The 27,379-nt window shown below is 55.5% G+C and overlaps 1 protein-coding gene across 2 annotated transcripts; it reads right to left on the bottom strand.

Annotated features, from left to right (window-relative positions):
- Positions 1–372: 372 nt before the first annotated feature.
- On the bottom strand, positions 373–27,076 carry TCF25 (transcription factor 25). 2 transcript variants are annotated; one of them, XM_053906802.1, is made up of 18 exons: positions 26,694–27,076; positions 19,917–20,066; positions 18,867–18,941; positions 18,047–18,165; positions 17,394–17,459; positions 14,125–14,207; positions 12,924–13,054; positions 12,397–12,496; positions 11,510–11,603; positions 10,257–10,349; positions 10,030–10,135; positions 8,751–8,910; positions 7,182–7,269; positions 5,831–5,989; positions 5,589–5,679; positions 5,059–5,138; positions 3,423–3,495; positions 373–1,663 (listed from the first exon to the last, which is right to left on the bottom strand). In XM_053906802.1, exons 1-18 carry the CDS (start codon positions 27,042–27,044, stop codon positions 1,622–1,624), a joined length of 2,061 nt encoding a protein of 686 aa, XP_053762777.1. In that variant the 5' UTR covers positions 27,045–27,076; the 3' UTR covers positions 373–1,621. The 2 variants fall into 2 exon arrangements, with proteins under 2 accessions (XP_053762777.1, XP_053762776.1); XM_053906801.1 differs by lacking the exon at positions 373–1,663 and adding an exon at positions 2,811–3,113.
- Positions 27,077–27,379: the final 303 nt, after the last annotated feature.

Below are 27,379 nucleotides of genomic sequence, written 5' to 3'. Positions count from 1 at the left end.
CTGGTGGACACAGGGAAGGGCTCCCGCGGGGCAACGCCTAGCAACGCACGTGTCTGTTTCTGGCACGAGCACCGCCCCCCCCCCCCCCCCCCACCGTAGAAGACGAAAAGCCCAAACCCCCCCGGAACCAGGCACACGATGGAACACACCAAACCCCCCCCCCCCACCCCGCCCCAGCTTTATGCCTTCTGTGGACTCCACCTCCCACTCTCTCAGCCTGATGGAGAACTCCCAAGGGAGCAAAGGCTCCCAGGACCACAGGGTGGTGCCACGGCCGGTGGGGGTGGTCCCAGGACTCACACTGCGGCTGTCCATCACCAGGGACAGCTTCTTGACCACCCTCCACATCTGGGGGCACCAACCAAGAGCCTGTCGTGGGAGCAGCCTCGTCCCCCGCCTCTGTGCCGTCACACTTCAGGGCTGTTAGTGTTTCCAGCTCCACAAATGAGGCCTTTGAGGTGGACACGCCCTCCCCACCCCCACCCACCCCCGGCCTGAGACTTCAAAGGGCCTGAGAACTGGACAGCCTCTGGCGGACAACCAGTCTTCTTCCTGGTGAGGCCTCGAGACTCCCCATCGGGTTCTGATGTGCCTGTTGAGGACTTCACGGGAGGGAGACAGTCAGCGTTGTGATTAGTTATGGTTGTGAGGGGAAGGGTCTAAAGGAAATCACAGATAATCCCCAAGGCCTCTTACAGCAACTCCGACCTCCGGTGCCCCTAAGGGAAACTGAGGGACGGCCAGGGGACAGGTGGTGGACACAACTGTCCCCTCAGAGCACGTGTCAACATGAGACAACATGCCTGACCCCCACGTGAGGAGGCTGTTAAGAGCGGGAACCCCTTGGTCGTCGTGTCCCCAGCACCAAGCGCAGTGCCAGGCGCACGCAGGCCGACAACACGCGGGCATTCGATGGGTCGAGGAGCTCCGTGTGGGGGCTGGGGTGCAAAGTCCGGTGGGATGCCTGAGCCGAGCCGTGGCCACAGCAGGAGGTAGGGGTCACTGACCACCGGGCCCAGGCCCTGCTTCCTTCACAGAGGTTACCCCCCGAGGGCCAGCCGGGGGACACGGCCGCATGAGCAGACATGTGGGGCGTGCGGCCCGGTCCCCCTGACTCCGGACACGGGGAGGGGGGAGGATCTCGGGAAGGCCTGGCTCAGGCCTGGGTCACAGTGGGTTCTTTGAACTCAGGGAGGGGAATGGCTTCTGCGCCCACCCTGCAGTGTCCGCGCCAGAGACCCTGAGGCAGGGTCTGGCTTGGTGGGAGAGGGCACAACGCATCAGCCCCGGGAGGAGCCGATTCACGCTCACCTGGACACGGGGCGGCAGGTCGAGTCTTAGAGCAGATGTTCAGACGTGAGACCTGGCTGTCTTCTTGTCTCCAATAGAAACAAAGAACTGCAAGTAATAACCTAAACCCAACCAGCCTGGCTGAGCACTGATGAGCTGTTAGTCTCTCAGGACAGCAGGCCCAGAGGTGAGCAGTTTCATCACGGGCTGGGGCCAGCCTCTCTCTGCTTCACTACCCCTAGGACACTGGCTCTTCATTTTGGAGGTCACCGACTCCTGGTTGCAAAATGGCTGCTGCAGCTCTGGACATCACCTCCCCATCTGGATGTATTTAAGGCTGGAAGAGGCAGGGTGCCAAGTTCTCCTTGCTTGCCTGTCATTTTCAGAGAACAAACCCCTTCGTGGAGGAACCCAGTAGACTCTTGTCCTATCGGCTGAACCTTACCGCAGGACACCCTAACAGGAGACCTGTGCACCCAGGACAGGCTGGGATGATCTCACACTCAATCCCACCTACCGGATCCAGTTATGGGGACAAGGAATGAAGAATGGGTAGTAGCTAACAGACACCAACACATCTGTGGGACACATGCCCTGGCCAGGGGTGTTCAAAGCAGAGGCTTCTGTTCACCCACAGATGCTGGGAACTCCTGACAGGATAACCTCACGGATGTCCCCAACAGGTGACTGCACAGCGAGGCCAGGAAGAACACTTCCTAGGAAGAGGGACTTCCTAGGAGGCAGGCCTCCGGACCAGGGCTCAGAAGACACCGATCCTGGCCCACCCAGAGCACGCCAGCAGCACCCCGCCCACCCGCCTTGTCTGCTGCCTACAAGGGTGGGGATCAGGGCTGGGAGATCACCCAGCAGCCGAGAGCGCCCAGCTCAGCGCCCTTGGCCCTTCCACAGCCAATCAGGCTCCTGAGTCAGAGGCAGCCCTATTTGGTAGCAAGCTGTCAGGCGGGCCAGGGCCAGGACTCGCCCCGGTGATGAGCCCTCCCCCATGCTGTGCTCACTCCTAATCAAATGCCCCCTAGTCTCCGCCACGTACGTTCTCCAGAGCGGCCAGGACAGCCTTTCCAAAGCCTGCGTCTCAGCCTCCCTCCAGCTCGGGGCTGCCCTGAAGTGTCCTAATAAAACCACTCTGTCAGCGTGAACAGATTCCACACCTGTGGAGCCCAGCCCAAGGACTCCGGTGTCAGCCCCTCCGGCTCCCAGCCAGCCTGTTCCACGCTCCCGGGGCGGGGGGAGGGGGGGGGTCGGGTCAAACACCGGGGCGTTCTCAGCAGGGACGCTGCACTGAAGCCTGTGGGACCTCGTCTCTACTCTGAGCCCCAAATCGTGGAGGGGCAGGGTGGCAACGGAGAGAGCTCACACGGAGCCTGGGCGTGGCTGTGTGTGACCGTGGGTCATGTTCTCTCCTGGGAAACCTCGGGGGCTGTGCGGATCCAGGACCCACCTGCCTCACAATGGGCACTGACCCCAGCCCCGGAAAAGAAGAGCCCAGGCCACACACAGCGTAACCCACTCACATTTATAGGAGACACAAAGGAGGAAGGCGGACAACACATCAGCATTTCTACTCCAGGGAACCGGCCAATTCCGACCAGAACAGCAATCAGGAACATAATTGTACAGCGTTGGGGTGCGGCATCTACGCGGGCTTAGTCCCACTCCCCGTCCCCCTCGGGGTTGTCCTCACGAGCCGCCTCCACGTCGTGGAAGTGAAAGTTGGCCATCATGTCTCGCACGGCCAGCATCAGCCTGTTCAAGCCTTGGTTGTGGTTCAGACCCCCAGCCCCTCCAGCCTCCAGCCTCTCCCCCTGTGGCAAGGAGACTCGTCTGAGCAGGGGTTGTCCTGGGCCCTGAGGCCCAGTGCTCCCAACCCGGCCTGCCCAGGACCCCGTCGAGAAGAGGAAGCTCCCAGACCCAAACGCGCGTGTCTAACAAGACCAGGCCCCAGCGCGGGGTCAAGGAGCCGCGTCCGGTGGAGGGGCCGAGGTGGTGGTTATGGTCAGGCGGGCACGTCCCAGCCTCCCGAGCAGGCTGGCCGCTGGCTCCAGCAAGCCTCTCTACCCGTGCACAACCAGTGGCCCTGCCTGAACCCACCCGGCCGACACGTGCCCATGTACCTCCATGGTGTAGTTGGGCAGCAACGACCGGAAGAAGAGGGCAATTGTGTTTCCATGGCTGACAGGACTCAGCCTAGAAGAGGAGGAAGGAAGGTCAGAAAGTGCCCCCGAGGGAGGGGAGGGACAGGAAGGCAGCCCGAGCCCCAGCTGGGACACGGGGTTGGACCACCAAGACTCCTGCTCAGCTCTGGGTGGGCAGTGGGCCCCCAGAGGTACCGGTGAGGGCTGCTTAGGCCTCACGGGGAATGGCGTCCAGAGGCGGTGGGCCCTGCAGGACCCGGCTGGTTGAGCCGAGCAGGGAGGAGGGTCACTCTTGAGGAGAGCTGTGCAGGGGTGCAAAGGGGTCACATCAAGGGAAGATTCCAGGGTGTGCTGGAGAGTGCCCCCCTGAGAAGACGCCATGCTGTAAGCAGCTCCAGCTGGGCTTTTAAGGACCGGCAGCCTCTGCTGGGCAGAGCCCTTCGGCCACTCCTCAGGCTGGGGCTACAATGTCCAGCCAGTCCGCTTTCTTTCTGAACCTTCCAGTGTCACAAATTCCTGACTGTCGTCTTACTCTACTTATAAATTCAACTGGGAACTATTTCCCTAGAAGCACGTAGTCTAACCGTTTTAGCACAATTCAGTTAAGAAAAAGTCCTTCAGGGGCACCTGGGTGGCTCAGTCGGTTAAGCGTCCGACTTCGGCTCAGGTCATGATCTCACAGTCCGTGAGTTCGAGCCCGACGTCGGGCTCTTTGCTGACGGCTCAGAGCCTGGAGCCTGCTTTGGATTCTGTGTCTCCCTCTCTCTCTGCCCCTCCCCTGCTTGCACTGTCTGTCTGTCTGTCTGTCTGTCTCTCTCTCTCTCCCTCTCTCAAAATTAAACATTTAAAAAAAAAAAAAATCCTTCATCCTACATAATGTGCTCTACTGAGATCTGGAAACCACATGCTTTCCCGAAATGGGCAAATCTGTCTGTGACTTCCAGATCTACAGGACTGTGCTCAAGGCTCTTGGTAAGTCAATCACTCAGCTTTAAAGACTAGAGGAGAGAAAAAAGAAGCTAGTCCACGATTCAAGGCTAACCACTGTCCACAAATCCACTGTAGACTTGGGCTCCGCTGTGCTCTCACTGCAGCCCTCCTGGCTTGGCTGTGTGGGTCTTCTTTACTTCTTGGAATGTGCCCTGTGCCGCGCTCCTTGCACAGGGCCTTTGCACGCGCTGACTCTTCTCATGTACCAGCGACATTCCCTCCCCCTTTACTTGTCGAAGGTCTATTATTCCTTCACACAGCAATGACCACGGCCTTCTCTGAGAGTCACGTGCACCACAAGTTTCTCACTGCAGTTTTGACTCCACATTTAAGCCTCGATTCCGTAACGAACATGTTTCCCCACTGCTCTGTGAACACTCCATGAGGACACAGGGAATGCCTTACTCTTGCTTCCCACTGTTACCTCCAACACCTGCTCTAGAAGCTGACCAAAAAATGCTCCTGCTGTCGACAAACAAGTGAAAGAACACGCCTGGCAAAGCTGACCCGCGACCCCAAACCACACGGTCCTCTGCAGGCCTGTGTCTGCGGGAGGCAGTGAGCCCTAAAGCACTGACCTCAGAGCTGTACAAGCAAAGGAGCAAAGCAGGAGGCGGAGAGGTACCTCTCTGGTCTGACGTAGGAGTAGATGGTGTCCAAAGGAGGCAGAGGGTCAAAGCCCATCACAGACTGCGTGGTCACATCCTTCAAAGGGAAACAGAACTGCCGTGAGCCCCTGCCTTCCCCTCTGCAGACTTGCAGCCAATTCCAGCCCGGACCGGCCTCTCTGCTAAGAGTCCATCCGTCAGACAGAAACGGTCCCCGGCCGCGAGGCTATGCGTACCGTCCTAAGCCACGGGGTGAACGGGCAGGGAGAGCCTTTCTTCCACGGGGACGCTCACTCTGCCCGCTCAGAGGGCTACAGAGGACACCCATGGGCAAAAGTGTGTGTGCTGTAGGGAAGGGACAGAATCATACGGTCACTTGTGTCAGGAGCCCCACTTTAGCGTTACGGGACGCAGGCTCCAGGGCCCCGAATGGCTGGGTCACTGCTCTGAGCCCTGTGAGGTCACAGCTCCACCTCTCAAATCCCTGGCTGCGAGGGGAAGGGCCCGGCATGTGACAAAGCTCCCACCCCCAGCCCCTCTGCCTTACCGGGGGGAGGGCGGCAACGGCTTCCTTGACCTCAGACAGGACCACGTGGCGGTGGATGTTTCTGGGCGCACGCTGGTACAGCACCTTCCGCCTAGGGCCGGGAGTAAAGCGGCAGCACGTGGAATGGAGCCCGCACCGGCCCTGCTGCCCCGTTTGTGATGGCAGCACCCGAGCAGGTAGGCCTCGTCCCACGAGGATCCTGAGGCCACCTGCCGCCCTGTCACCCCTGGCCCCAAGCCCACCTGCTCTCACATGCTTCCACCGCAGGGTCCCCGGAGTCCACCGCCCGCAGAACCTCGCGGACGTTCTCCTCCAGCCAGCTCATGGTGGCCGGCTCCTTCCAGAGGAAGTGCGACCTTCCGAGGTACAGGCTCACCAGCTGGCTCAGGGCAGGGGGCTGGCTGCGGGAGAGCGGAGCCCGTGAGCCGACTCCACCAGGGCGAGGCCTGCATGCACCCGCCGGCGCCTATGGGCAGCGTCCGGCCCCGTCCAGCAGCCGGGGGTGACAGGAGACCGCCCGGAGGGGCTGCCGACCGGGGCAGGCAATCACCCGGAGTGGGGCGGGGGCACACACAGCGGTTACTTCTATCCAGGGTACGTGTATTTTAAGAAGCACAAGTTCTGGGGCGCCTGGGTGGCGCAGTCGGTTAAGCGTCCGACTTCAGCCAGGTCACGATCTCGCGGTCCGTGAGTTCGAGCCCCGCGTCAGGCTCTGGACTGATGGCTCGGAGCCTGGAGCCTGTTTCCGATTCTGTGTCTCCCTCTCTCTCTGCCCCTCCCCCGTTCATGCTCTGTCTCTCTCTGTCCCAAAAATAAATAAAAAACGTTGAAAAAAAAAAAAATTTAAGAAGCACAAGTTCTTTGGGGAGCCTGAGTGGCTCAGTCGGTTGAATGTCCGACTTCAGCTCAGGTCGCGATCTCACAGTTTGTGGGTTCGAGCCCCACGTCACACTCGTTGCGCTGACAGCTCAGAACCTGGAGCCTGCTTCAGATTCTGTCTCTCACTCTCTCAAAATATTTATTTTTAAATATATTAAAAAAAATAAATAAAAAAGTATGAGTTTTTTAATAGCAACCTAAAATAGAAAAGGAACATGTACATGCACGCACAGAGACGCCGGAAGAACCGCCGTGGTTCACAAACAGGGTCTGAGGGTGGCTGGCTCTCACACTGCACGTTTTTCTGTCGTTTTCTAATGAGAAATTTGGAAAACGTAGCACGTGCCATGCAGACGCATGAACCACGCTAAGAAGTGTAATGATACTAACCCCACCCAGCAGCTGCGGGCACAGTGGGCCCCGTGCCCTGCTCACTCCTCACCAGGAAGGCTTGTGCTCCAGGCCGCGGGCTGCTCACGCACCGGCCAGCTCTGTGCCTGACCCTCGAGGCAATGCCCCACCTGGACCCGGGACCCGGCCACCCAAGCGGGAGAACAGCCCAGCCGCCAGTCTCTAGCAGAGAGCACCTGCCAGGCCCCTCCCAGTAGCGGGGAGAGAGCAGTGACAGCCAGACTCCCAGGGTCTGCCGCCAGGAGCGCCCCCACGACTCACACACAGGTGGGCACTGTCCTCCCAGGGCCCGTCGGTCTTTACCTTATCTCAGCGTCCGGTCCGAAAAAGCTGTGAGTGGCGACAGCGGCATCTGGCCGCACGCTGCAGTACTCGAGCAAAGGGAGGAGGGCTGCAGAGAAAGCAGGGCCCCCATGGGCACGGTGACACCAGGGTGAGGCCAGTCTACCCACACCAGCCTCTGCCACCTTGGAGGGGGTCGTGCGTCCTGCTGCCTTCCCAGTGGCCCGGTCTGCATCTGAGGGGTTGCACCCGTGCCCCCCAGGCACACGCACAAGGCGTTCTAACCACTGACATCACAGTCTCCCTCCGCAGGCTGGTGGGGAGGCCGGCCTGCAGGGTTCAGGCCTGGGGCAGAGCCTGTCTCTCTCCCTGAGCAGCGGTGGCTTCCCCACACAGGAGGTCACCTGGAGAACCCTGTCTTCCGAGTGACTTTACAGGCGGCTCACACCCCGATCCCACACAAACAGCCGGGGCCCACGAAGGGCCTCGCCTCATAACTTCACGCACCTTGACGGGGAAGGGTCGGTTGTCCTACGGCCTGGCCAGGCAGCCCCGTGTGAGCCCGGATGGAGTGGGGCGGGGCCTGGACACACAGGCAGAGCTTGAGAACACTGTCCGGTGGGCGCCCCGAGTAACACGGGCCTCAGCCCTGCCCTGGCCGCCTCCTCAGACCTTCACCATGCTTGTTTTAGACCTCCTGCTCTGTGTTCTCCCCAGCACCTAGTACTACCTGCCACTCTCCCCGCCCAAGGACGCGAGCCCCAGGAGCGGGGACCCTGGTCACCCACCTCCTCTCCCGGCCTGGGACGGAGCAGGCTCACTGAGGTTAAGGGGTCACCTCAAGAGCCTGGGCTGCTCCTCCAGCTGGGGGCTGTGGGGACAGCGTGCATAAGTCCCCACAGCCCGTCCCCGGGACTCGGCCCTCTGTGAAAATGCACGTGGTAGGAGGACTGCGCTCCAGCGGGACCCTGACAGACCACACAGCTCTGTCTCCACACGGACACCAGCCCACTACTCTAGGATGCCTGGAGGTTCTCTGGGCAATCCCAGGACCACCCTGTCTCCGAGTTATTCAACCCAGTGAAAGATGGGATTTGGGGACAAGAGCATAAAGCCGGGGCCCCTCCTGCACGTTCTGCTAACATCCAGCAGCTCACTTATCTCTCTAGAAAATGCCACACGGGGGCGCCTGGGTGGGTCAGGCGGTCAAGCGTCCACCTTCGGCTCAGGTCGTGATCTCACGGTTTGTGGGTTCGAGCCCCGCGTCGGGCTCTGTGCCGACGGCTCGGAGCCTGGAGCCTGCTTGGGATTCTGGGTCTCCCTCTCTCTCTGCCCCTCCCCCGCTCGTGCTGTCTCTTTTCCTCTCTTAAAAAGAAACTTTAAAAAAAGAAAATACCACACCTTCAGAAAGTAAGTTTTTCTCAAACAGTCAATATCAGAAACTTATCCTGAAGCCCCAAGACACCTGAACGCCAAAGTCGCTTCTGACTCATTTTCTGCTTTTGAACTGTAACTACGCCTTGTCCAAAGGCCCTGAAGACACGCCCTTCTGTCAGGGGAGTGTGCGCGCTGGGGCCCCGCCGCACCCACCTCCAGGGAACATGGTGAGCGCCTGTCGGATCAGGAGAGAGGCCTGTTCCCTCGCAGAGCTGAGCTCCTGCTCAGGGAGGTCTGCTTGCTGACTCAGCAGAAAATAGGCCAACGGCACAGAGAAGGCAAAATTCGGGAGCTGAGACAGGTTTCGATGAGCCTGAAAGGGGCGGAAAAACAAAACCTGGAGCTCTACTGTGCCAAAGACAAAAGACTCAAGACCCACGGCTGCTCCAAAGTCACCGGATGCGCCCGTGATGAACACGAGTGTCGTGCTGGCATCTCGTCACTTGGCATAAACGAGAATTTTGTGTTACGTCTGGGGGCTTCCTCGGGGCAGAAAACAAGCAAAAGCCCCTGGGAGGGTAGAAAACTGCCTGGGATGGATGAGAGGAGGGGCCTGGGGGGAAGCGGAGTCAGGTGGGGTCACAGCCAGATGCCCGCCCTTGTGACGGGCTCGGCTCTGAAAGCAGCCAGCCTGTGCTCTGTCACAGCGGAAAACTGAGCGAGCCGGGCGGCAACGAAGAATGTCTCTCCTGCTGCCAGGACCCGATCAAGTCTGCTCTCGTGGCCGAGCACTTTCCTTGCCTTTCTCCACATGGGTAGGGAACAGACAACACGTGACGTGCCGTTTCCTCCGCTAAAATGGGACCGTGGTCTCCGCGGTTATATAACCTTTCTTCCTCAGCCCTGTTGTGGGGGGATGGGGGTGCTCCAGGAACTTCTGTAAACTAGATCCCCAGAGGCGGGACTCCTCGGCCAAGTTGCCAAGCGACACAATTCAAATGATCTACGTTGTCATTTTTCAATCGCACACGAACGCGCGGTGACAACAGATTCCAGCTCGGAGATCAAGAAGGTAAGCTGTCGATTCCCTGCCCGCCACCCCCGCCCCCTAAAGGTGGTCAGGTTCACACATCCCCAGGACAGCGAGGCCCAACAGGAACACTCGTTCTCTAGCAGCCAAATTAAAAGGAAAACAGGTGAAGTTAACGTTTACTAATGTTCTATTCAACCCAAATTCCTAAAATAGCATCACTTCCGCACGAAATCACCATGAAGGTCTCGTGCCCAGTCTCAGCCTCAACGTCAGGCTGGAGGCAGAGCCCGTCTGCAGGGGAAACGGGCGGCGGTGGAGACAAAAAGGGAGGAGCACGCGGGGTGTGGCCAGAGCCTCCCCACTGCTTCGCGGAACCGCCCTGGGGTGCACAGACCCTGGACGGAGAAAAGCGGGGTAGGGGGGACCCGGCCCCGCATCGCGGCACACACGCACGCCTACCTCCCACTCCTGGAAGAGGCGCATCAGGTAGTCGTAGCTGCGCGCTCGCAAGGCCAGGTGGTCGATGAGCAGCAGCATGCACAGAGGGTCCTCGTCCGGCTCCAGGCTTCCGGAGGCGGCCCAGGGAGTGGGGGGGGAGGCGAAGGGAGACAAGGGGCAGAGTGGGCCGGCGTGGACATCCACGGGCCCAGGCCGCGAGCACACGGGCGCCAGAGGCAGGCACCCACCTCAGGATGAGCTTGCAGAACTCCAGCGCCGTGCGGGGACAGCCGCGCTTCTCCAGGAAGCTCATCTGCTTGTAGAGGGCCAGGTAGAAGCTCCTAGATCCAAGACAGCTCCTCGTGAGCCAGAGCGGCAGCCGCCAGAGCCGCACTGCCCGGAAGCCTTGTCCAGCACCACCGCTGCCCTCTGCTCCTTGGCCGCGCTGGCCATTTCCTGCGCGGCCTAATCACCGCGAGTGTTCGCAAGTGTTCCTGTGTCTGCAGAGAAGGCGACGCTCTGCTTGTTGTTTGCGGTTACGTGTGTGTCCGTGTGGAGAAAAACCAGCTTGCCTGGGAGTTGCGACCATTGTGTTTTTTGTTTCCTGCTGTTCGCTTCAGAGGACAGGTCAACGTCTCCTACTGTAATTACCACCTTAATTTGCCCTCAGACCTCAACAGTTGCTAGGGGCACTGCTGCTGGATGCATCCAGTTTTGGGACTTGAATCATCCTGGTAGGCTGTTATTTGCATCAATAACCAACACCCTGCCTGTGGATGTTAGTATTTTATGACCTGTTTCTGGGAACTAAGAACTTAACTGGAGAGACAAGACTGACACAAACAAAACCAGACAATCTGTGCAGTCGGGGTCAGCATGCCCAGGATGACTACCAAGGTGCGGAGGGCATCCAGTGCTGGAGATGACCGCAGACGCTGGAGGCCGCGAGGGCGAGGGCACCAGACAACAGAGGACCCTCCCCCCCCCCGCCCCGCCCCCTGCAGCCCCATGAGGGCAAGAAGCCAGGGGGTGAGGTCAACAGGGAAGCCACTGTGGCTGTCCCGGCTCCATTAGTGAGGGCTGGTGCCAGAGTGGGGCTTGGCGAGAAGACTGGCGCCCAATCATGACCAGTTAACACCGGGAACGGGATCAAGCCAAGAGCAAGCAGCTAACTGGCTTAGGAACTGGAAGGTATGGCTGCCCGCAAAGCATTCCAAAGCATTCTAAACTCATGTGGCACAGATCCTATTGTCCAAACATACAAGGGAAACACAATTACAGCCCCCAACATAGTGGAGTCGCTTATCAGACTCACTTGTAAAAAGACAAAGGAACCCCAGGCTGGCCCAATCGGTGCGTCCGTGAGCCCAGCCATCCTGCATTCAGGTTGTACACAGTGAGGTGCCCCAGTGTGAGCTGGCAGGTGGGACGCCTCAGGGACAGTCCTCTGCCATGTCCCGTCGCAGGACAGCTTCGACACACCTGTCACCGTGAAACCCACCTGTTCTCGGGTCTGCGGTAATCCAGCCGGCAGGTCCCGCTGGTGAGACTGAACAAGGGATGAAAGGCACACTCCATGCTGTAGAGCGCTCTCTCTGCAGGCCACACAAACACCAGGGGAGGGGGTCGGGGCCACCGTGTGGCAAGTGCAACCTCACCCCCCCCCCCCCCCCCCCCCCCCCGGCTCACAGAGAAAGCTCTCAGAGGGAGGAGGTCACACGGCGAGGGTTTGGGAAAAGGCGGCGCGCCACAGATGTGACCCTGGGGATCACCGAAGCCACTCTGTGCATTTGCTTCACCCAGAGACCACTTGTCGGCCCCAGGGTTGTATACAAGCACACGTGCTCACAACACCCACAGGCACACGACCACAGCAGCTCGTTCACGTGATCCAGGAAGTGGAAACGCGCCGAGTGTCCCCCACATGCCGGCAGGCACACAAAACATGGGTCTATCCACACTGTGGAGCATCACTTGGCCGTACGAGGGGGGAACTCTGAAGGCGTGGGTCACAGGATTCCACTCACAGGCAATGTCCAGAACAGGCAAATGCACAGAAACAGGAAGCGCACCGGGGGGGCCAGGGGCTGGGGGTGGGGAGGCGTCAGGTGACGGGCAAGCGTTCTTTTAGAGGTCACGTAAATGACCTAGAATCGGTGGTGACAAAGCTGTACACCTCTGCCAGAACCTAAACACCAGCGAGTCATATGCCACCAACGGCAGCATCGTATGGTCTATGAACCGTACCTCAGGAAAGCCGCCGTTGAAAAGATACCCTGGCACACCCTGTGTCCCCGCCATCACTTTATACAACGCCTGTGCTCCGCCAGCGAAGGCGTGTGCGGGTGCGGAGGAACGGCAGGGCAGGGTGCCCACGCGCCCCCTTACCTACGAGGTCTCGGGCCATCTCCTGATCCTCCTGAAAGCGGCAAGCGTCGCTGAGCTGCAGGAGCGAGTCAACGTGGTACGGGCTGGTCTGGAGCAGAACCTGCGAGGAGGGGGACACTGATGGGGCAGCAGCCGGCGAGGCCCCGGCCCCAGGCAGGCCTTTCTCTCAGGCACGTAAACCTCGTGACAATTTTGCCAGCGGTGGCATCCACGATACCCTCACCTCAAACCAAGCTCATAACCAGGCCTGTGGTGGGAACCGGGACCTCTGTGCCCCGGGACCCCCATCTTTACCCTCTGCCACCCCCCCACCCAAGCAGCCCTTGGAAGATGAGGCGAGTCCTCGGAAGCATCCTGCCGTGGCCCTCAGCCCCCATGACCCGGGCGTATACTGGAGGTGAGAGGAGCCGGGAGGGCAAGGTGCTTCTGGGCGGAGTGACACAGGCTGGGCCCCACGCCCGGGGCACCCGGGGTAACTGTGGGGAGGGTGTGGGCTGGCACGGACCCTCTCGTGGGGACACACGCACCACGATGTTGTTGGGCTCCATAGACTCCACGGCGGCCAGGAACTTGTGCTGTGTCTGCTGGTACTCCTCACTGTGCTCAAACGCAAAGAAGGAGAGGCCTCTCTTGGACTCCAGCAGCCGCATCGACAGACCTGGGGAGAGTGCAGCGTCAGGCCCCGTGGTGTTCCTGGACAGGAATTTCTGCATGCACCCGGCATGAGTCCCTGTTACAGTGTTTGCTCTCCCAGGATGCCTGGGGCTGACCGCCCACGGCTCGGTCCACACCGGCACCACGTCCCATCTACGCCTTTCCTAGGAAGATGTCCCCCCCCGCCCCGCCCCCGGGGGTGTGGATCGATCATAAACGTCCCAGGACAACAAACGTGAGGACACACACGGTGCCACCCCCATGGCATCTGGCTGGGCCTAAACAGCGGTCAGAGCCCAGATCCAGGAGGGCATGGGAGACCGTGCAGGGGCTGCAGCCAGGCCTCTGAAGCGACGGCGATCTACACCCCACGAGTGGACGGCCTTTCTCTTTGTACCACGTGTTGGGTAGAGGCCCAGTTTCTTCTGAGGAACCACTTACCTCCACAGAACGGGTGAGTGGTTCCAGGCTACCCTCGACTCAGTCCCTTCTGACGGCCCCGCCACAGAGCCAGGAGCTTTGTCTGTTCAAAGTGGCTCGGGGGCTTCTGCTAGCTAAGTGGGGGTGTCCTCGCTGCCAGCACACAGGAATCATGCAGAACCCCAGAGACACAGAAGCAGGGCGTGGCTGTCACATGCTCCCATCACGGTGGGCACCCCGGCCCCTCCCCTCTGTCCCGCCTGACCGGCCCAAGGGCTCTAGGATGCTCCTCCTTTTGGTGTCATGATGTCAACCACAAGCACACAGCAAGCATTTCTGCACTGTGGCTGTTTCTCTTCAGATACGCGTACTTATTAGATGGCAACAGAACATAAAATACCACGCTTGAAAGATGAACTTGATTGCCTCCTGTGGTACAGTATTCACAGGAAAAAAGAAAAAGGTAGACAGAAGCTGCATTGAACCGTATTTGAGAAAACACGCAGCTGGCGTGTGTTGGGGGTGGGGGGGTCCTCCGTCCTCCAGCACGAGGCCAGGGCGCGCGCTCACACGCCCGCACGCTGGCTCTGCACAAACAGAGCAGCGGCCTGGCCCAACGGGCGCAGATCCTCGCGGCCCGGTGCCGGCCCTCACCTGGTTTGGTGTACCGTGGCCAGGTGCTCTTGGGGGTCGTCAACCACGTACACTTGGGGTACACACGCTGCCGTTGCCTCGGCCTGGGGAGAACGGACACGGTCACGGCTTCATCTTCGCTGCCTGGTCTCTGAGGGACCTCGGAAGCAAAACCACGGGGAGGGGAGGGGAGGGGAAGGGCACGGACAGGACAGAATGAAACAGCACTAACAGAACATCAGCAGTGCCAAGCCAAACTAAACGCCGCAATCTAAATAACCAAACAACCAGAGACAGAAAGAAGAGCTGGAAGTTTTTAGAGTCTAGCAAAATGGCAGGAAAGAAAGGTAAAAAGGAAACAGAAGTTGAAAACCAAAAATAGAGATGAGGAGGAGAGCAAGCCTGTGGACGCAATTCCCTGGGGACCGGGCTGGACAGATGCACCGCTGGCTGAGCACAGAGGACAGAGGGCAGACCTCTGTCTTGAGGCGGGTCCTCTCCTCGCCTCTCAAGATGCCAGCGATGCAAGAACAGGATTTGAAAAGGGAACAAGGGGAACCACGGAAAGAACTGGTGTGGGGGGGCATCAGGACACTGACACCAATACACTCCTGGGTGAGAACGAGCCAGACAGCACCAGTGGGCAGCAGGGGAGGGAGGTTGAGCTCCCCGAGATGTGGCCCACAGACTGCCCTCATCCCTCAGCCCGGTGCTCCTGCCTCGCTGGGCAGGGATGTCTCCGGCGGTACCAGACCGCCCCCCACAAAGCGGTGGTTGCAGGGAGGCATTTCTGCTCCATCACTGACGCTTTCTTTCTTGAGCTGAGTAACGGGCATGTGGACACGTGTATGTGATTCTGTGTATTTTCCCGATACTATGAACCATTTCGTTAAGAAAATAAAGATGAGTAAGAATCTGGCCTGCATTAGAAACAGGGTAAAAAGCAGGTTTCTTATCCCACCAAGAAGGCAGAACTGCAGGAGAAAAAAACATGGTGCCTCAAAAGCACAGTCATAGTCTGAAGAACACTCAAATGACTACCTCTAACATGTTGAGTGTCTGGCCCTGAAACTTTCACCAGGTTTATTTTTGCTTCTCAACCAGCATCAAAACCAACGTGAGGTTTAGAACCTGGGATAAGTCTGATCTTCGTCTACTTAACACTTCTTAGCGGTTGGCATCATGCAGTAGACGCGGTAAGAAACGCTCTGCACGAAGGCCTGTTGGCAGGACTTTCTGTAGGAGGTGTGGGTGTTCAAGTTTTCAGACGCTCCAGCACGGAGCCCAGTTCTGACCGGGAGCTTGGTAGCGTGTAAATAGGAGAATTAACTGGATATGCAGAACTGCCTGGTCTATGGAAGCCCAGGGACAGCCCGGCCCTGCAGTGAGCTGTCCGCACAGAACAGAGAGGAGGCAGGGAGGTAGGTGGGGGAGGCTCTGCTGGGGGGCAGCGGGGGAGACAAGAGCAGCAGGAGGGCGAGTATGCCGTATGCGTCTGTCATAGGAAGCTTTCCGAGAAAGAGCTGTGCACAGGCCATCTGCACGTTCTGAGACGGCCACCGGAGAGGGACAATCAGAAACACACTGAGTGTGTCTGCACACAAGGGGTACGAGGGAACCGTGGCTTCGCAGGGAAGCCTTCGGTAGGACTTAAATTTTTAAACAAATCAATACCCTAAGAAGTATAATAATACTATAAAAACAATAAATGTAATTACATTAAGTATCATTTGCACAGAAACAAGACTGGGCATAAGTGTGAAGAAAACGGCAAAGACAGGCCAAGCACATGCAAACAAGTGGAGCTAGGCTGGGGAGAGGCACGATGTTCAGACCAAGAGGAACATTTTATGTATTTATTTATTTTTTAAGTTTCTTTATTTTGAGAAAGCACAAGTGGGGGGGGGGGGGAGGGGGAGGGGGAGGGGGAGGGGGGGGAGGGGGGAGGGGGAGGGGGGGGGGAGAATCCCAAGCAGGCTCTGCACTATCAGTGCAGAGCCTGACGCTGGGCTCAAACTCATGAACTGTGAAGTCATGACCAGAGCTGAAATCAAGAGGTGGACGCTTAAGCAACTGAGCCACCCAGGTGCTCCCCAAGAGGAACATTTTTAAGTGAAAATGTTTTTCATCAATATTCCACAAGAAGACATAAAGTCAGAAACTCCTGTGTCCTGAATAACCTAACACCAGAGATAAAACCAAAAACCATTAGCAAATAACAAGAAAAGTCCTCGACGTGTATACTATGAAAGAATCTAAAACCCCTAACTCTACGACAGGTCAGAGGAGGTAGAAACACTCAGGCGGTGGGTGGCTAAGGCGCACGGGTATTTGGAAGGCAGCGGAGAGACTCGGTGCTAACACCACAGGGGAATACCCACTCCTGTGCAACTGCACTAGAAAAGACCACACAGATGCAGGAGGAGTGCAGCCAGCACACAAGCCGGCACCTGTCCCCCGGGGCGAGGGCATTCCCCTCGTGCACCGGGCGTGAAAATGGTGCCTGGAATCCAACCATGAAGAACCATGTGGTGTGAGACGCCAGCAGAGCCCTGTGGTTCCGGGGAACGAGGAGTGTGTGCTGAGGGGCCCCAGAGAGGGGCAGCAAGCTGTCCTGACTGGTTATCTTCAGGGGTGTCAGAGGAGACAATTCTGAATTGCCTCAGTTTTTTCTTTTATAAAAAGCATTTAATTCTACATTTAGAAAACACACGGACAGTATTTGAAAAGACAAAGCCTCTGCCGGTGTGGCAGCTCCTGGTCAGAACGGACTCGGTGCTGGAGCGTTGGGAAAACGGAACACCCACACCTCCCACAGAAAGGTCTGCAGAGCATTTCCTCCTGGGTTTACCACTAAGAACTATTAAATTAACAAAGATCAAACTGATCCCAGAACCTAAACCTCGTGTTGGTTTTGCCTGCTAAGAAACAAAAATGAAGTTGGCCAAGATTTCAAGGCTAGAAGCTCAAAATTTTAGGACTTCCAGAATCCCTGTAAAATGCTGGCTCACAGGCTAATAAAGGCAGTTTGAGGGTTGGAGCCCAATGGTCATCAAAAAGGTCAAACACCAACTTCTCCCCAGCCCCCTTCAGATCCCTCAGAACGCGAAGTCCTTAGGGTTTCCTTCTGTAAGGCCCTTTGCCTGACCTCCCCCAGGGTCTAACCGACCTGGAGAAACTCCCTCCCCCTCCCTGAGGACCCCCCCCCTCCCCCTCCCCCTTCCCGAGGGTCTAACCCATCTGGAGAACCTCCCTCCCCTCCTTGGGAACGAAGCCAGTGTTGATCTTACCTTTGTTCCCCCAGGACAGCTCGAGCACCAAAATATCTTTTCAGTTCTGTGTCTGGATTCAAGTGTCTAGAGAATTGAAAATTTCACGAACAGAAATGAAATTGAGTTCTTCTACACTGAATCTGGGAATTCTGAAAGGTCACATAAAACGCAGCAGAGAGAACAGCTATTCTGGCAGGAAGACAACTGGCAGGCCTCCTTTAAAACCACGCTAACCTGAAGCAGAGGCAGCCGGTCCTGGGGCCAAATCAGAGCAGCCTCAGACCTGCGACTAGATCAAGGTGTGCTCACTGACTCAGGAAAAGAGATGCTTTTTAAACACTGGCAACAATCTCTTCAGTAGGGGCAGGCTTTTCATAGGCATCTATGAGAACAAGACAGGAATAACTTGTCCCAGGATGACCTCTGACTTCAGCACCTTCCGAGAAAAAAACACTCCCAGAGATCTACAAAGCTAAGTGACGGGTCCTTGGAAACAGAGGGGTCTCCCCCGCGTTCTGTCCCTGCCCCTGTTGCCTCAATGTTTGGCAATAAACCTACATCACGTTTAAATCAAGATAGTAAGTTTCCTTCTTTTTGAAATATTACCTTCCCTTTGCAAAGAGTCTCTGTGTCAGCCGGCGGGGGGGGGGGGGGGGGGGTGGGGAGCTAACCTGTGCTCCACGTATAGGACGTGCTTCTTGGAGCTCAGGGGGGGCGGGCCTGGGCGGCTCAGGCCACTGGCATCCTCAATCCTCTCCAGGAGGCGATCAATATCTTCCAGCCCGTTTTCCTAAAAGCCCCAGAAGAACATCTTAATCACCACACGACTTTGCTTTAAATGTAAGATCAACAATAAAATGGTTTGTACGAAGAAGCAGCATTCTATTGGGTCTACTTCCTGAAAGACAGTATAATCCGAACACCGCACTGCACGTGTATTGAGAAAAAAAGGAGAGATGCTTCGTTAGAGGAAGCTCAGGATCGGCGAGATCATAGAACCAGAAGGACTCCTGAAATGACGAAGTCACAAGCCTACACTGCTCATCTTTCGGATGTGCCCGCCAAGCTCTTCAGGTGGGACTTGGGCTGTAACTGCCAGTGACAGGCACAGAAGGCCACAGCCTCCTCAGGACACACAGAATCAGGTGATGAGGGCCGCAGGTGATACTGAAAACAGATTTTCTGACAACTGACTGGACCTGGAGGCTTACACCTCAACATCTGATTAGTCAGTCCATCAGCACTAGAGAAAGGTCGGGGCACATGGGCAGTCCACTGACAGAGGCTGCACCATCCAGAGAGCATCATTTCAGAGGTCACCAGAAAACAGAAAGCACAGAGGGAGGTCTGACCCTCAAGGAACAAAGTGAACAAACATGAGTGAGATTTGGTAAGTGACCTTCCCTGACCTCCGCGTTAGATTCCTAACGGGAAGGAATCAAAATATCAAATGAAAATGAACTGCCCTGAGAAACAGCCAGATGCACATACCAGAATTTCTCCTGTAGTGTTTTTCTTATTTTTCTGTTTCTTTTTCTTCTTTCGGAGTTTGCCACTTATATTAGACTAACAAAAGAAGCACATTTTAGTCAATGAAAGAGACAATAAAATCTTACATGCTGACAACTAAAGCAGCAAGCTACAGAGGGACACGGGAACACAGGCTTGGGTCCCCTCCCTCCCACCCTGAACGTCCTGTGAGCTCACCTGCTTCGACAACACAGACCTCCCACTGGCCCACAACTCTGGTTCCCTCCAAGTTTCTCCTTGACAGAACTCATGGCTTCCCAGGACCTCAAGAGGCTCACAGGGTGTGAAGCATCCACCCACCTGCCCTCTGCCTTCATCTTTCACTTTGTCAACCACTCTCCCTGCCACGCTCAGCCACCCTGGAGACTGGGACCCCGCACTGCACTGCCCCACACCCTTGGTGCCTCTGCCCGGATCGCTCTCGCCCCTTCACCTGGCCACCTCCTTCCCCGCAACGTGAAGCACTACACCACCCCAAGCTCAGGCAGGTGCCCCTCTCTACGCCACGAGTCAGGGTCCCTCCAGCTGCACTTGTCTGTCCTCATCTGCCGCTCTCTCGACCAGAGGCCCCAGGAAGGCAGACTTGTCCCCAGAACCCGGTAGGCTGACAAAAAGCACTTACTGAGTAAACAAGCAAAAGATCTCCTGAGGGACCCTCTCCTGCAGTGCCGTCGTGCACACCAGCCACACCCCAACACTAACCTGACCTACGTACTTCTTCAAGGCACGTCCACCCGGGGTCTTGACCACCTGACCAGAGCTCCAGACACACAGTCACAAAAAACACACCCCCTGGGGAGGGAGGAGGAGACCCTCCCAGAGTGTGGAGGCCACTCTTGTGCCAAGAAAACTTGACTCGGGGACGCTGTGTGGGGCCTCCTCTATGCCCACAACTCGTCTTGAGGGTGTCATGCAAATCTTATCAGGGGTCCCAAGGAAAAGTGGGGACAACTGGGACCCAGAAAACGACAGCAGAGGGTGTATGTGGCTGGCACCTCCTAGTCCCCACACCTGCTCTGGGGGTGCTGCTTTGCCAGCCATTTCTCCAGCTTTCTTGGCATCTGCACCTCCACTCTGGGATCTCCTTCTGTTCCCTGTGAGCAGACACTCGGGTCTCTCCCCATTCAGCACTGGTCCCTCCTCAAGGTCCTCAATGTTTATCTGGAAGACAGATGGGAGAGAACAAGGGTGTTACGGGTGTCCTGGTCACAGATCCCACGGTGATACTGAACTGTGTTAGAGACAAGAGAGCAGGACAGGGTGGGGGTGGGGGGGAGGCAGGGAGACACGTTCAGGATCACCCTGAGGTCACAGGAGGGAGAAACGTAAGTCTGTGTGCCTAGCAGAGCCGTACTGCTCACCTTCTGAACAGCTCTGGTTCACGGTTACTTTAGTCAATAAACTCCAGAGAATGCTGGGCACCGTGTGGCCCCACGGGGTCTCTGTCTTCAGAGGGGACATAATGAAGAACCCCCAAACGTTACAACTTACCTCCCTTATGGAACAGAACCCTAGCACAAAGATTCGTATATACATTTGTTCTGTCGATGCATTAATATTCTTTCCTCCTACTGGAGACACTAGGTAGCTCACCTACAGTAGGAGACAGGACAAGAACCCGGGAGAAGAAACAGTACCCAAGGACTGACCTACCTGGAAACTCTTCCCTGATAAAAGTAACACACGGTAATAAAAATAACTCAGGACGGAACCTTACCTCGTAGCGAAAAGGAAGGATCCACACATGCACACACTCCCGCACACACTAAACACTCACACCCTGGAGGCGAGACGGGGGCAGGGGTGGGTACAAGTTACCGGGGAAGTTCTGGCCCTTTAGCCAGTCAATGAACAAACAGATAAAAGAGGTTAGCAGGAATACTAACTATGCTTCATAAACCAGATGAGATGGGATGGACCCAATCCAGTACACTGAAATACACAAAATACACAAAAATAAAACTGTATGTTCAATTTAGAACCTCTGAAAAATATAAAGCTAAAAAATAAAAATAACATCTATTTTTTTTATTTACTTATTTGTTTGTTTATTTATTGAGAGAGAAAACACGAGCAGGGGAGGGGCAGAGAGAAAGGGAGAGAGAGAATCCCAAGCAGGTTCAGCATCGTCAGCAAGAGCCTGACGTGGGGCTGGATCCCACGAATGGCAAGATCATGACCTGAGCCAAAATCAAGAGCTGGACACTCAACCAACTGAACCACCAGGCACCCCAAAATAACATGTTTTAACCCCCACGACCCTGAGACAATTTCTTGTTAAACTTGAGGTCACACCGCAGCCAGTGAGTTTTTCAGTGATGGTTCTCTTTTGGCCTACCGTCTCAGCTGGGAAAGTGTCAAAGAAAAGAACACGGGAACAAATTTTCGGGTCCTTTGGTTTTGCTGTCTTTACCAATGGAGCCTACCAAGGACACAACCCAGAAGTACGTGATGCCAATCTGTCTACAAATCCGTATCTGACTCAAAAATGCTGGACTTCTAGCACAACGGTTTCTGTCCCCGCGTCGCCGATACTGTGGCGATTCCTACTGCAGACATCTTCTTTTGAGTGGTGGCATTGTGAAGCCAGAGGCCCATGTGTGGTCTGGTTGGTTTGGATGTTGGAGCAAAGGAAGAAAACTAGAACGTGGCCTCCTGGGACATTTCCTCTAAACAAGTGGGGGATGCACTGGGGAACTGGCACCTACAATTTCTCCGGTATTCAACGGAATTCTACCCCTAATGCCTCCAGTGAAGCCGGGTGCTGGTTTACTTCAAGTCACGTCCGCTTCCTTAAAAAAATTTTTTTAAGAAAAAAATTTTTTGAGACAAAGAGGGTGCATGCACACGCGAGAGCAGGGCAGGGTCAGAGGGAGAGGGAGAATCTTCAGCAAGGTCCGTGTCCAACGCAGAGCCCGACTCAGGGCTAGACCTCACTACTGTGAGATCACGACCTGAGCCAAAATCAAGAGTTTGACGCTCAACCAACTGCGCCACCCACGTGCCCCAAGAATTTTTTATTTTATTTTTAAGTAATATCTACACTCAGCATGGGGCTCAAACTCACAACCCCAAGATCAAAAGTCACATGCTCCACTGACTGACCTAGCTAGGCGCCCCACTAAGATATTATTTTTTGAGCCCCTTCTGGAAACTTGAGGTGTTCGGAGGAATTCAAACGCATAAGCTCTATGCCAAGCTAAGCTTCACCTGAAATATTCTGGGTCTGTGCGCACACGTGCAAACCTCCAACGATGTACATACTCAGTCTTGTTTCTTTACTGGAAAGAGCTGCTAACTGCGCATGATTCATTTGCTATTTGTATCAGCAGGCACCAGCACTCAAGGACTCTCCACCCACCATCCTGAGATAAATCTCATTTGGTATCCAAAAGCTGGTACTTTCATCAGTTTCACGGTCTCAAATGGGTAACAATTTCAAGAGGTTCTTGTTCACTACACACATATTCTCTGCTATTCCACAGGGATAAGGCTTGATCGATACTTCAATTAACACCGGGTGGGAATTTCGTCTTTTTTGGGGGGAGGAGCACGGAACCAGAGTATAATTTACGTGGCTTGAAACGGACGCACAGTATGAGTTTTGGAAACTGCGTAAGTATGTAACCCACACTCTTACCAAGATGTAAGATGCTCCCATTACCCCAGAAATATATGCCTCCTACCATCTCCAACTAACATTTCCTGCTGACTCCGGCAACACTGCTAGGATTTCTTCCACCAGAGATGGCCTGTGCCTGTCTTAGAACTCGGTGCAGAAAGAGCCAGAGTATGCCTTCTTTTGTGTCTAGCTCCATTCACACAGTGTATGTGTTGACGCTTATCCTGCTGGTGCCCATATTACTGGTCACCAGTACTCCTTTGTGTGGACGCGCTACGTTAGCTTACCCATCAGGCAGAGGAAGTCGCTTCAGGGTCTTCCCATCTGCGGCTGTTTGGATGAAAGCTACTGTGTGAGCGTTTCTGCAGAAGTCTCTTGGGTAAGTATGCAGAGGTAGAATCACTGGGTTGTAAGACACAAGATTTATGCTGAGGGGCGCCTGGGGGGCTCAGTCGGTTGAGCGTCTGACTTTGGCCCAGGTCATGATCTTGTGGTTTGTGAGATCGAGCCCCGCATAGGGCTCACTGCTCTCAGCGCAGAGCCCCCTTCAGATCCTCTGTTTCCCTCTCTCTCTGTCCCTCCCCTGCTTGCATGGTCACTCTCTAAGAAAAATTACTTTAAAAGTACTGTTTCTGTGGGGCGCCTGGGTGGCTCAGTCGGTTGAGCGTCCGACTTCGGCTCAGGTCATGATCTCACAGTTCGTGGGTTTGAGCCCCGCGTCAGGCTCTGTGCTGACAGCTCAGAGCCTGGAGCCTGTTTCAGATTCTGTGTCTCCCTCTCTCTCTGCCCCTCCCCTGTTCATGCTCTGTCTCAAAAATAAATAAACATTAAAAAAAATTAAAAAAAAACAAAACACAAAGGATCAAAATCAACTCGACATCAAAGATGACACGCGTTGAACACCAACTCAAAGATCACTGAACAATTTCAAGTCCTTATTTCAGCCAAACAGCAGCAGCCTAATCACTGAAACTTATTTTGGAAGAAGTTTGGTTTTTTATTTAATTTTACAACTTAGATGCTTATTTCAATTACTTTCCAGGCATGACCATTATATTGAACATAAAAACAGAGACATATACACATACAGTTAACCCTGTAACAACACAGGTTTGAAATGTGCCGGTCCACTTATATGCAGAATTTTAAAAAAGAGAGAGAGATGATTTCTAATCTAAAGCCAAAACAACAACAACAACAACAACAACAACAACAGCAGCAACAAAATCACCCAAGGGCTACTTGTGAGGATAAATCCATGAACTAACAACGAAGAATGTCTCCTGCTCTGCTTCCCTCTCTCCAGGAGAGCACTTCTAAGTGCCCCGGAAAGGCTTCTAACTAAACCACTTCAGGTCACATTCCTACCGTGGTTTTCAATTTCATTTAATACCTACATTTGCAGAGTGCCGTCTGCCCAGTATGGGCTGAAGGCTACACACGTTATTACTTCATTTATCACTCATGAAAATCCCACGAAGGGAGATCATCGCCAAGAAACAGGGAGACTGAAGCTTATGTTAGATATCTTGTCCACGTTCTCACAGCTATGACGAGATGGGGCTGGGATCCAAACCTAGGTCCTTCTGACTCCAAAGCCTGTGTGCATACATTCTGGCTGGAGACAGTACATGCTGGTCTGCTTAGAGGAAATGCTAATTCATGCAGTAAATTTTCTGCATACCTGGGTGCCAGACACAGGGTGGTGGGGACATGTTAGGGAGCAGCAAAGTCTCTGTTCCCACAAAGCTTCTACTTCATCAGAGAGCAAGGAAGGAAAGTAACACCAAATAGAAAGAACCGACAGAGAATCTGTACGGTATGTTCTATGATAGCTGCCAGGGAAAACTGAGAAAGAACAGAAGAAGGGGAATGGGAATGTGCAGATCACTCCACTTTGAAAGCAGGTAGGAAGGGTAGGCAAGACTGAGAAGGCGTCCTCTGAGCAAATCCTGAGGAAGGAGAAGTGAGACACGGGACATCTGAATACAAGGTGTTAAAGGCAGAGGAGACAGCAAAGGGGACAGGTCACTATGGCTACAGCAGAGCGAGCAAGATTATAAGGAAATGAGGTGGCAGAGCTCATGGGGTAAACGAGACCAGCGTGGGATCATTGGGGGGTTGCGAAGAAAGGAGGGCTGAGGTCAGACGTATGTCTGACTGTAGCTGCTGCATTCAGACAGGTGGCAAAGGAACAAGAAGAGAAGGACTGGGCCGAAGGATGACGGTGATCCAGGCCAGAGGCAACGGTCCCCACCCAGGTGCTACCGGACTTGAGAATGGTCTCGTATATTGTTGAGAGAGAGAAAGATCAGGGATACCTTCAGGTTGCTGGCGTGGACAAGAGGAAAAACGGAGATAGAGAAGGCTGGAGGAGGCAGAAAGAGCAGTTAACAGTTGGACACACTGGGTTTGAGATGTCTGTGAAAGGTCTAAGAGGTGACAGACGTTGAGTTGGAGGTATGAATCCCAAGACCAGGAAGGACATCTGAGCTGGTGACACCAGTGTCAGAAAGTGGAAGGGAACACACAAACAGCAGAGTCCTGAGCAGGTACAGACCTTGAGTCCCTCTGACATGATGTCACGGGGAGGTCCACATCAGAATTCTTTTCCTCCATTCACACAGGTAAGCATCTGCATTTTTTTCATTTCTCCCAAACACTCTGCCCCCCTGTCCATCTACCCTCCTTTCTTCTTCAGCAGGAACATTAACTTTGCTTCAGAGACAAAAACCATGACATGGTTAAGGGTGCACATTTTAGGTCAGAAAGCCTGGGTTTACTCTCCAAGGGTCACTTAGCATGTCATTTGCACAGGGGGGACTACAAGATCTCCTTCCCAGACTGTGAGAATCATATGATGCAGCAGCAGCACCTGCAACGTTCAATGTCCTCCAAAGAGCAGCTGTTGGTGTTAAGGGCTAAATCTTGGGGATATGGGGAAAGAGAAAGCACAACCAGATAAAACGTCCATGGAAATGGCTGCCTACAGCACAAGTTGATTTCAGCCCGTGGACAAGTGAGATGAGAAGGAAGACTTCAGTATTTTGAGAGAAGTCAGAAAAGTGGCAAATTTATGGACACGTGATGTGACGGAAATACTGGGCAGACTCAACCGGCCGTGTTTCCAACTGTGGGAGCTGGGAGAGGAGCACGTGAAGGTTAATACTACTTTTATTTTTGTACATGTCTGAAATCTTTTATGATAAAAATGCCAAAAAGGAAGAAAGAAATGAGAAGAAACAGGTAGAGGGGAAGGAGTTACTTTTCATCTCAGAATCGGAACAAGTGGAGGGAGACTGGAGAATATGAAGAAAACGCTTCGTCCCAACTCCCCCAGAGACTACAGGGTGAAGCTGTCTCTCACCTTAAGAGGGAAGGTCAATAATCTCTAAACCAATCTCCCAGACTGGAAGCCCACACGCCCCACACGCCCCGCCATCTTATGATGGGTGTCTAACTTGCCAACTTTCCATAAAGCAAGCAGCAATCACAACACCAAGAAAGAGTCACTGGTTTCTCCGATCATGATCTTCAGACCTACTGCTGTTTGTTCAACCACTCGGGCACACCGAGGAGAGGATACAAGGTGAGCAAAACAGACACGTTACCCGCCAGAGGTCAGAGAAGCAAGAATAAGGCGATGCGCGCACATGCCAAAGTACAGACTGAGGCCAGCTAAAGAAACCCCGGTGGGCGTTTACTCCTCAATTCACATCTACGGTGTCATTTCTGTGTCAGACACTTGCTGTGAGTGCAGAGATGAGCTAAATACCATCGCAGCTAACGCAGCGATGAGGAAAACACCAAGTCCTGGGTTGTGAGAAGTAAACAAGAATGTCAGCAATGGCCCTGCAACAGCTTGACGTAGGCAATGTTCGTTCCTGAAATACAGCGCCCAGACCTGGGGAAGTGAGGCCCCGCCCACTGTGATGCGGACCCGCCCTTCTACGGCAAGACCACGCCCACCCCGCAGCCCTGACCCCCCCCGACAGCCCCGCCCAACCCGCCGTGGCCCCGCCCACCCCATCGCCTGCTCCACCCACTGGCCCCTGGCCCCGCCCCCACCGCAGCCCAGCCCTGTGTGCCCCGCCCCCTGACGTCACGACCCGCCTGGCACAGCACCCCCTCCCACCACCCCCACCCCAGGCAGCCCCGCTTCTCACCAGCTCGAACCGGTTGTTGACGCAGACGCCTTCCTTCCCTGCGCCCCGGGGGCGCCGGCCGCCTGTTCCCCGCTTTGGACCTTCTTCTTCCGCATCATCGTCATCATGGAGGGCAAACTGCAGGGCACCGGGCCCGAGGGGCTCCTGGCCGCGCTGTTCCCCCCTCAGCCTCCGGAGGGCCCGGCGCGACATAGGACCCAACGGCCGCTGACGTCCGGAGACCGGGAGAAGGAAGAGCCGAAAAGAGAACGACCGGCGCGCCTGCGCACTTACGGCGCGCTGGCGCGAGCCCGAGCTCTGGCGTCTGCGTGCTGCGGTCCTCCGGAACTTCCTCTCCGCCAACAGTGGCATCTAAGAAAGTGCGGGCGCGTCCGGGCGAGTTCTCGCGCGAGTTGGGCGCCTCCGCGCGGCAGTCCTGGCTGCCCCGGTGCTGGGTGTCCCTGGGTCTTCCGGAGGCGTGCCCGGGACCGACGTCCAGCTGGGACGGGGATGGGGGCTCACGGGCTCCGAGCCACCTGCACCCGGGGACCTAGACTCTGCTCTCCGAGTGCGGGCTGGCTGGGCGGGAGGAACCCGTAGGTAGGGCTAGGTGAGGCGACGGTGCGCGCAGGTGGGCGTACTGCCGCGTGGTGTTCCAACCGGGGCGAGGCACAGGTGACAGCTGGGCGACCTGGACGGTCCTAGTG

Source organism: Panthera pardus, unplaced genomic scaffold (genome assembly GCF_024362965.1).
Source record: "Panthera pardus isolate Hobbes unplaced genomic scaffold, ASM2436296v1 HiC_scaffold_19, whole genome shotgun sequence".
Lineage (NCBI taxonomy): Eukaryota > Metazoa > Chordata > Mammalia > Carnivora > Felidae > Panthera > Panthera pardus.
This window is presented reverse-complemented; position numbering and strand designations above follow the sequence as displayed.